The sequence below is a fragment of the Microcebus murinus genome, chromosome 19, assembly GCF_040939455.1.
Source record: "Microcebus murinus isolate Inina chromosome 19, M.murinus_Inina_mat1.0, whole genome shotgun sequence".
Lineage (NCBI taxonomy): Eukaryota > Metazoa > Chordata > Mammalia > Primates > Cheirogaleidae > Microcebus > Microcebus murinus.
The window spans coordinates 12,298,267-12,308,360 of NC_134122.1; the positions used below are offsets into that span (position 1 = coordinate 12,298,267).

A 10,094-nucleotide genomic window follows, 5' to 3' on the forward strand; every position below is an offset into this window, starting at 1 on the left:
CTGTGTTATCTCTGCACACACCAGCTTCCATTTGCTTTCCATCATGAATGGAAACAGCCTGGGGCCCTCACAGGAAGATGCTGGTGCCATGCTTCTTGTACAGCCTGCAGAACCATGAGCCAAATAAACCTCTTTCAATATAACTTACCCAGCCTCAGGTACTCCTCTATAGCAACACTAAATGGACTAAGACACTTGGTGCATCCATCTATTTGATCTTTCCAAACTGGTGGGTATGTGATGGTATGGTTTACTTTTTACGGTCTGGGGTCAAAGTTACGCCCATAGCAAAGCTGTTCCTGTACCTTGATTTCTAGTAACATGCTGTCTCAACCTGCAGAGCACAGAGGAGAGCTGCAGCTACCACATCCGTGATCTGCACATAAACTGTGGCTGTGCTCATGTCCACGCTCATCCACACTCCAGCAGCATATGATCTGTAGTTCACTCCAGAATCGCCTGGGAGCTTCAAAAAGGGAATTCCGGGGCCCTATTCTGCAACATTAATTCACCAAGTGGGGGCCAGTGGTCTGTATTTATATCAGAGTTGTTCAGGTAATTCTGCTGCACAGCAGTTTGAGACACCCTGGCCCAGAGCTTCTGACTTTGTGTCTTGGCAGAGGAAACTGAGAACGGCTGTGTTCAAGGACCAGTGGCCTATAAAACTGAGCAGGTGACTGCCCTTACCAGCATTTTTATTGCACAAGGGACAGAGAATTAAGGCGAAGGAAAGTGTCTCTAAAGCAGTTTCCAAGCTGACAGAGGCGGCACTAAGAGGGGAGACTGTTTATTGTCCTGTAACTCTAAAACCGTAAGCTTATGTTTTATTCCGAGGACCTTCTTTGGTCTTTTTTTATTCATACTTTAAGTATGTATTTTAGCTCTATGTCTATACATAATCTAAGAAATGACAGTATCAACTGAATTAAACATCAGCATCGCATAATACAAACTTTTTTTCCCTTTGTGAAATTATATTAACAGGCAGAATTTTCCCACCAAAACAACAGAAAACTCATCTTACCTTTTTCAGATCCCATAAACAGATTCTGCAGAGACATAAAAATTATTAATATTTTTAAACACTAAGGCAATATGGCCATATCATTTTCCAAAAAGCCATTTACTTATCTAAGTGAAAGAAATATATATTCAAAGAAGGAAAATATGGGTCACGAACCACTACTGGAGATTCAAATAGCTATTCAGTTCAGGGTTCTCTCAACGTGAACCAACAAATAGCAAAATTTTTGATATGCAGTGCAGTCATAAAATAGAACCATGTTAACTTACTCTAAATCAGGGTTTTCACCCTCTACACAACTGCAATTTGCGGCCAGATAATTCTCTTTTCTGGGGGACGACCCTGTGCACTATAGGATGTTTAGCAGCATCTCTGGCCTCCACCCACCAGAGCCAGTAGCACCCTCAGAGTTGAGATGATCAAAAGTGGCTCCAGATGTTGTCAGATGACCCCCAGAGGGACAAAATTACTCCTGGTTTAGAATCATTGCTCCAAGTTAATGCTATGCATTCAGGAAAGAATAAGAAAGATTTAAATAGTCCAGTGATTCTTCCTGTCATTCTGCTCAACGAGTATATACCCTAGGACAAAGAGAGAGCAGAAAGGGATGGCAGCCGAGCCTGCCCAGCAGTGTGCCCAGTTGACCCCTCTCTCCTTAGTCACAGTCTGATTTGCAGAAGGGCACACTGCTACATGTCTCCACTGCCCGTCCATCTCTGTACAGCCCATGACTACCTTCAAGACAAATGTAACTGAAGCTGTTGAGGGGGTTGCTCCAGGAAGCTGTCTTAGATGGGAGAGGATACAGCTTTCTTTCCCTTTCTTCCTTCTGTCTACCAACCTGGACATGAGTCAACACTAAGCACAGCAGAGAAGCAAGACAGAAAGAGCTGGAACCCTGATGACCTTGGAGCTGCCATACCAGCCCCGGATTCCCACCTCTAGACTTCTTTCCGGCGTAAGGACAGATACACAGCACTCTCGTTTATATCCTTGCGGGGGCCTTTGGTTATAAGCACTGAACCTAATCCTAACTAACACCAGCTCAGCCTGCTTTCCTCTGGTTGGTCTCAGCCCTTCCTTCTGTGAGCAACTTGCCAAGTGGAGGATAAGCCTCGTGTTTCCTACATGTCTCCGGGCACAAGCCAACTGCTTCACCTAGTAGACACCTAAAGAAACAGTGAACTTCCAGCTCTGGGAGAAAACTCAGCTATGTGGGACTCCCAAGCCAACACTGCCCTTCCCCAGGGTGTACTCTACTCCCTTCACAGCCCAAACCTCCCCCAAAGACTCTGCTGTTACAATTCATAATTGCAAGGCTGTGGAAATAGCCCAAGTGCCCATCAATCCAAGAATGGATTAATAAAATGTGGTATATGTATACCATGGAGTACTATTCAGCTCTAAGAAACAATGGTGACATAGCACATCTTATATTTTCCTGGTTAGAGCTGGAACCCATACTATTAAGTGAAGTTTCCCAAGAATGGAAAAACAAGCACCACATATACTCACCAGCAAATTGGTATTAACTGAATAGCACCTAAGTGGTCACATAGGTACTACAGTCATAGGATATTGGGCAGGTGGGAGGGGGGAGGGGGGCGGGTATATACATACATAATGAGTGAGATGTGCACCATCTGGGGGATGGTCATGATGGAGACTCAGACTTTTGGGGGGAGGGGGGAAGTGGGCATTTATTGAAACCTTAAAATCTATACCCCCATAATATACCGAAATAAAAAAAAAAAAAAAAAAAAAAGACTCTGCTGTTCTAATTCTTCCTCTGACCTGTCCCACATCCCTGATTCTTGACACATTTTTTTGAGAAACCAATCGGCATATTTTTCTTCCACATAACGCTGACATAAATGAGTGAAACTTACAGAGCCCAGGAGTTGGGGCAATACAACAAAAAGAAATTGCTGCTAACTCTGCTATAGACAGTGGGAGAAAGCCTACTGGTACTCACAATAGACAGCTTTTCTGTAGTCGTGTACCGGGCAAGGATTTCTCCCCGTTTGTTGGCCCAAGGCTCAAAATCTGATCCTACGATGGAGTTCTCATCTTTATCACGTTTTTTCCTGGAGCTGTCCTAAGGAAATGCAAGACAATCTCTTCAGTGGCAGTATCATTTTAATCTTTAGAAAAACATATATACGTGTGTTGGCTCACGCCTGTAATCCCAGCACTTTGGGAGGTCAAGGCAGGACAAACACTTGAGGCCAGGAGTTTGAGACCAGTCTAGGCAACATAGTGAAACCCCATCCCTACAAAAATTAAAAACTAGCTGGGCAATGGTGGGGGGTGCCTAGGGTTTCAGCTACTCGAGAGGCTAGAGAAAGATGACTGTTTGAACACAGGAATTTGGGGCTGCGGTGAGCTATGATTGCACCACTGCACCCCAGCCTGGCCAACAGAGCAAGACCCTGTCTCTATTCAAAGGAAAGAAAAGGGAAAAGGGAAAGGAAACAGAAAAGGAAAAGAAATGAAACGAAAAATAATTATAAAAAGAATAAAGTTAAAATAAAGTATAAATTTTAAAATGCTTTCCAAAAAAAGAAAAGAAAGAAAGAAAAGGAAAGTAAAACACTTCCAGATCTACACCAGCCTCTCACCAGGCACATCCTCCCGTGGACATCAGGGATGACCTAAGCTGCTGCAATCAGAATGCACCCGTGAGCATCGCTTGTGCAACTTAAAAACAAAAAGGGGAAAAAAACCACCTATATCTCTGTACCCACAGAACCAACCCCGCAGCTGCAGCCAGGGCGTTACCATGGCAGCTGCCAAGGCTGCAGGGTCAGCGGAGGCTGCGAACATGGACAGGGGGTCAGTGCCATCGAGAACGCTGCTCAGCGGGTCCACCATGGAGTTGGAGGAGGAGGAGGACGTGGACGAAGTGCTTCCTTTCCGGCTCACTTTCTTTGTCTTTGACTCTGTGACCTGCGGGGAGGAAATTCCTGGAGGTAAAAGACAGGTCTCCCATGACTTTCCCCGGTGAAACACTGAAATGGGTTCTTTCCTCTCGCTCTGGTAGCTGGATGGAAGGTTCACTTGCAGCACAGACTCACCAATCTATAGAGGATGCTTATTTTTTGCGATAAATTGACATGACTCAGATTCACAGTAATGAAGGAAGGGAAGCCAGGAAGTTGGGGTTAAGGAGTGTTAAAAAATTAACTGGAAGGCCATTAGACGGAGATAGGCCCAGCAGCATGGGTTCCCGAGTCACAAACCAAAATCCGACTCAACATAAACCGTACCGACAAACCTTAAGCTTGACAAATCACAAGTCTCCAGCTAACCCCTAACTACAGACTACCAATCAGAAAGCACCAACTAACCCCAAAGTAGGGAGTCTCCACTTTAACTGATCAAATATTTTGTCTTGCTCCCAAGAAGGCCTTATGAAAGTTAATTGTTTTCCCTTTGTACCCCCTCTGGGAACCCTGAACTGCATGAAGTCTAAAGCTGCCAATTCATGGATCACTGAAGGCTCAAATAAACTCATTAAAATTTTAATGTATCCAAGCTGATCTTTTAACAGGAGAGACAGGGCCATTACAACTTAGAAGGTGATTATAGCATAAGAAGAAATGTTTATTTGCTCTCTGCCCCTGTTTCCCGATACAGAGCTCCCAAATCCCTTGCAATTCCCTAGATGACAGGAGCATCTTCCGTCCTAATGACTCCCGGTGGGCTCCTGGTCACCAGAAAGACCAAGCCATGATTAGAAGCCCATGTAATGAGACCCCGATAAAAATCTGAACACCAAGGCCCAGCAGAGCTTTCTGGTTGGTAAACACACTAATGTGACAGGAGGCAACGTGCCTGGTTCTGAAAGCTCCGTGATTCCTCCCCAACCTCGCCCCATGTGTCTCTTCATTTAACTAGTCCTGGGTTGTACCCTTTTAGAATAGAAGTATAACAAACACTTTTCTGAGTTCTGTGAGTCATCCCAGTCATTATCAAACCTGACAGGGGAAACCCCTCGATTTGCTGCCAGTGGTCGAGAGTGCAGGTAGCCTCGGGACCCCGAAATTTGCAGCTGGCACCTACCTCGAGGGCAGCCTTATTGAGAACTTGCCCTCAAACCTGCCAAGTCTGACACTAACTCTGGGCGACTGGTGTCTGAGTTGAGTTGAATTGCAGTGCAGGGCAGAGAGACAAGCACCTCCCACCAGTGCACATTTGTTTTTGTGTGCCTGGCACCTATTCCTCCATCTCCTGAGCTCAACGGTCCAAATTTTCTTCAGGAAAACATCTCTCCCCAATGCTCAGTTCCTACAGCCCTGCTCCTAGCATGGGTATTAGATCAAACCCAATCAATCCACGTATTCTGTACCCTTGGTCGCCAAGTTGGTTCAGAGAAGGACAACTAACAAAACTGGATCAACAAAAACTGCTCGAGAAAAGCAATCTCCTGCTGTTGGTGTTGCTAAGCTAGCAGGATAAGCTTAGAGCTGTGGCAGCTATTCTGTTACCACGTGGGGAATGAGTTCCTGAGGATGGAAGCAACTCGCTGGAGGTGTCAGCCACTGCCACACGAGAGCCTAGGGACTCGAGAGGCCCTGGGAGGCTGAGTCTCAGTCCCGGGAGCTTCTGCTTTATGTGACCATCCCCACGCAGCCTCAGCTGCCCCATGCTGACAGTCACACCTTCTCCCCACTATGATAATCACAGAGTACCCATTACTTGCTAATGCAAACCCAGCAGAGAGGGGCCATCCAAGGCTCTTGCCCGCTTTTTTTGTTTTACTTTTTTAAATAAACTCGCAGATACACTAAGACGCTATTCAAGATAGCACCCTATACTGGTAATTAGAGTGATTCTTAATATTCCAAACAGGAAAATTAAGAAGCAAGATATATTTTGTTGACACATCCAAATCAGGAACAAAGTCATCCCATTCCCATGACAACCTCACTAACATGAGAAAGGGCGGAGTAAAAAAAATAAATAAATAAAACGATGGTGGGCAGGACCAACATCACACATCAAAAAGGAGGCAGGGAACACATGGGTTGATTCGAATATGCAAAAGCAGCTACCACTGGCAAAATGGAAAAGACCCAGGAATACTGTCTGTCATCTAGAGAGATCGCTAACTAACAAAACTTACGGTTATGGGTTTCAGAGGGTGATAGTCCCCAAACTCCAAGGGCACAGCCTCCAGGCGGCATGATGCAAATTCGGCTTTGTAGTTCCTGTTCCTGGAATGCCTGGTAAACAGCAAAGCACAGAAGCCAATTCACTGATGGGAGGACTTAAAACACTAAAAAACCTTCACTGAGACTTTGTCAATGATAGGGTAGCTTAAAGCAGAACAAAATTAAAATTTCTTTTTAGAGTTTCTTGTTGGTCTTGGTAGCAGTGGCGTCACCATAGCTCACAGCAACCTCAAACTCCTGGGCTCAAGCGATCCTCCTGCCTCAGCCTCCCAAGCAGCTGGGAGGTTAATTTTTCTAATTTTTTTGAAGAGCTAGGATCTTGCTAGTCTCAACCTCCTAGCCTCAAGCAATTCTCCCCCCTTGGACTCCCAAAGCGCTAGGATTACAGGCGTGACCCATCACACCTGGCCTATATTTTTATTTTCTATCACTTCCATTATTTCCTCAAACTTGCTCTCTGACCCTTAGCATTTCCTGCCGTCTGAGATGTTAAAACATTCTTCAGTCCCCTAGGTCTTTAGTAATGCTAACAACGACCTCTAGTGGGCATTTTCTCAAAGATCCTTACTTATCTTTTTCCTGCCAACATAGCTGATTATAGCTGGTAAAAGTCCCCCATAATCCCAACCTTCAGCAATGAAAAGGGCTTGTCTGATTAATAGGCAGTTGCCACAGAAAAAAGGCCACCATTTCACACCTCTGCTGGGTTAAACCCTTCACTGTGCAGTGTGGTCCACAGATCACTATCAATGGTATCAGCTAGGAGGGTTGAAATAACCCAGACCTACAGAATCAGAATCCGCAGCATTTTAACAAAAACCCCAGGTGGTTTATATGCACATTAGAGGTGTACAACTCCCTATTTTTAAATTATTTACCTCTGATAATATGGATACACAGAAATTGTTATGATTTACCAAATTAATCTCCTAATACTGGAAACACCCTAATCCACTAAATGCTTTTTGCCAGCTATTTTACTCAAGTATTTTTTTAGTTACTAGTCACATAATCTGACCACACAGCTGTTTCTTACACAATCACTATATTACCCCTGCCCCCCCCAAAAAAAAACTCATTTAAAATGATGTAGAAATTCTGACTTCGAAAGGTGGTATTTCCAACTGTGCTTCACAGGATTAAACAGAGAGCGTGATACAAGGTATACAGATGACATCTCATATCTTAGGCCAGGCTAAAATATATCAGGGATAACAAAAAGTATCTCAAGAATGGAAAAACAAGCACCACATATACTCACCAGCAAATTGGTATTAACAGATCAACACCTAAGTGGACATATAGGAGTAACATTTATTGGGTGTTGGGCAGGTGGGAGGGGGGAGGAGGGGATGGGTATATACAAACATAATGAGTGAGATGTGCAACATTTGGGGGTCACGCTTGAAGCTCTGACGCAAGGGGGGAGGGGGGCATGGGCAATATACATAACCTTAACATTTGTACCCCCATAATATGCTGAAATTAAAAAAAAAGAAAAAAAAGTGCGAGTAAAAAGAAGCATTGGGGGGGGGACCCCTGACAACACAGTGGGATTTGGAGAACCCTGCAAGCCAGAAAAACCTCAGCCCAAGAGCTAGACTTGAGGTCTAGCTGACAATAATGATTACGATCACAGCCTCTGGGTTCCAAACCTCAGCTCTCCTTGTGGGCTGTATGCATGATTTTAAGTAAACTGCTTAATCTCTCTGCCTCCATTTCCCCACCAGAACAAGGTTGTTATAAGGATTAAGTGAGAAGCACTTAGCACAACGGTACCTGATACAAAGTAAGGGCTTGATAAATGTACCACAAATTTAATGACAGAAACACATTTCTCCTCTGTGATCTTCCTCAGTTTCCTCATTCATTCATAAATATTATTTAGCACCTACCACCATGTTCTAGGCGCTGGGGATAGTGATGGACAACACTCAGTCCCTTTAACTTTCAAGGAGCAAGAAGTCTAGTGGGGAGACTGAATGATGAACAAGCACTACCACACAAAGAAACGTTTAGAACACAGCCAGATTAGGAACTATAGAGACCCTAGACAGTAAACGGGTTATGGTGCCTCTCTAATTTAAAATAAAAATACCAATGGTAAAAATGTACTTGGATGCAAAGATTAAGACAGCATCTTCCTGGATTTTCTAATTACAAATTCCAGAAAAATTCATTGAAATCAGATTTCTTCCCATGTTTTTGGTGCTTCAGCCTTACTGACCCCCAAAAGGTGCTTAGCCTTTTGGTTAAGCCAGCCTGACTACCGTGTTTCCCCGAAAATAAGACCTACCCATAAAATAAGCCCTAGCAGGATTTCTAAGCATTTGCACAATATAAGCCCTACCCTGAAAATAAGACCTGGGGAGGGCGTGGCTATGCAGCGTTATCTGCACAACCCATGCATTTCATTGTGGCGGGTAAAAACGATGAGCAGCCCTTCTCATCTGGCCCATCAGAGCTCTACTGCTCTACATGAGAGATTAGGGCCAATGGTTCTAAAGGAAATAGAGTCACAAGAGATTCAGGATGGAATTCGGGCTTTGGAGAGTTATGATGATGTTCCAGAAGACGACGACTTAGCTATATTTGAATAAATGATTGTTGTACAGTACTTAAATAACACATCCCCTAAAAATAACCCCTAGGGTGTCTTCTCAAGAAAAAATAAATATAAGACCCTGTCTTATTTTCGGGGAAACACAGTAAGTCCAAGAAAACTCAGGACATGGAAGTGTGCAGAGGAATCCAGTGCTGATTCAGTGTGTCAAGAAAGTGGTCTCCTGAGTGTTAGCCAAGTGAAGGTAATAGGTGAAGAGAACTGTATACCAACCATACAATCAGAAAGTTGGACGTGATTATTTCTAAGGCCTAGGGCTTTCCTTTGCTCGCTCACTCATTCAATGTAAGCTACTTCACATTTGAAGAGATCAGAAAATTATCTTGTTCTCTGAGATGCAAGAGAGATCTCCCATCCCCAGATAATCCCACTATCACCATCTCAACTTACTTGAGTTCTTGCCAGCACACATACCATTCCTAGCTACTCCAGCTACCAGAGCCCTACATGCTTGCCAACCTTGGTACAAGCCATTCCTTCCTGTATGGTGAACTCCTATTCATGCTCCAAGACCCAATTTAAGTCTCTTCCTCTCTGAAGCCTTCCCCTAGCCCCAGGTGGAGGTGATCACTCCCTTCTCTGTGCTTCATCCAAATACCTTTGGGCGCCCCTCTACCCCTATGTGTCTCCTCCATTGTACAGTCAGCTCCTTGACACCAAGAAATATATCTGAGGGCTCTGCACAGATAAGATGAATGGCAGCCATTTTACAGATGAGAAAAGCAAGTTTTCTCTAGGTGAACTGAGTAGCTCAGGAAACAGACCAACAAACAGCCAGGTCCCCCGAGTCGTGCAGACTCAGAGCTGAGCCCACCATTCTCCTCATCCAGCGCCCTCAGAACCCGCGTCTACTTCTCCTGGGAAAGCAGAAGCCTGAAAACCTGAGTTTTTCTTAGGGCATGAATGGAGAGAGGGCCAAGGAAGGCGCGGGGAGAGAGTAGACGGAGAGAGAAGCAAGAACCCACCAGTCCGGCTTCAGATTGTTCCTCTGGACCGCGGTAACGGCAGGGGATTCTGTGATCAAGACAGCTACGGGGTGGGGTAGGAGGCCACACACCCAACAAGAGAGAGCAACTCACACTTGCAGAGACAGAGAGACCCAAAGACAGCTAGGGGCAACCCCCACCCGCCGCTTCTTCCTTACCAGGGAAAGACGGCCATCTTCCCAGTCACATGACCGCTTGTTCTAGGGCCACCAGCCTTGCTTCTCTTATGCAGACCCCGCCCTTGCCGCCATGACTGTGAGGGGCAGGCACGGCTTCCGCCGGCG

At 45.0% G+C, this 10,094-nt stretch overlaps 1 protein-coding gene across 1 annotated transcript in view; it reads right to left on the bottom strand.

Annotated features, from left to right (window-relative positions):
• The window catches only part of VPS35L (VPS35 endosomal protein sorting factor like), a 108,508-nt gene extending 98,434 nt beyond the window's left edge, over positions 1-10,074 (bottom strand). Inside the window, exons 1-5 of the mRNA XM_075995131.1 lie at positions 9,969-10,074; positions 6,153-6,252; positions 3,806-3,973; positions 3,000-3,122; positions 1,025-1,049 (exon numbers count right to left, since the gene is read on the bottom strand). Of these exons, the coding sequence (XP_075851246.1) occupies positions 1,025-1,049; positions 3,000-3,122; positions 3,806-3,973; positions 6,153-6,252; positions 9,969-9,985 (433 nt within the window). The 5' untranslated portion in view covers positions 9,986-10,074. The remainder of the gene's footprint in view (positions 1-1,024; positions 1,050-2,999; positions 3,123-3,805; positions 3,974-6,152; positions 6,253-9,968) is intronic.
• Positions 10,075-10,094: the final 20 nt, after the last annotated feature.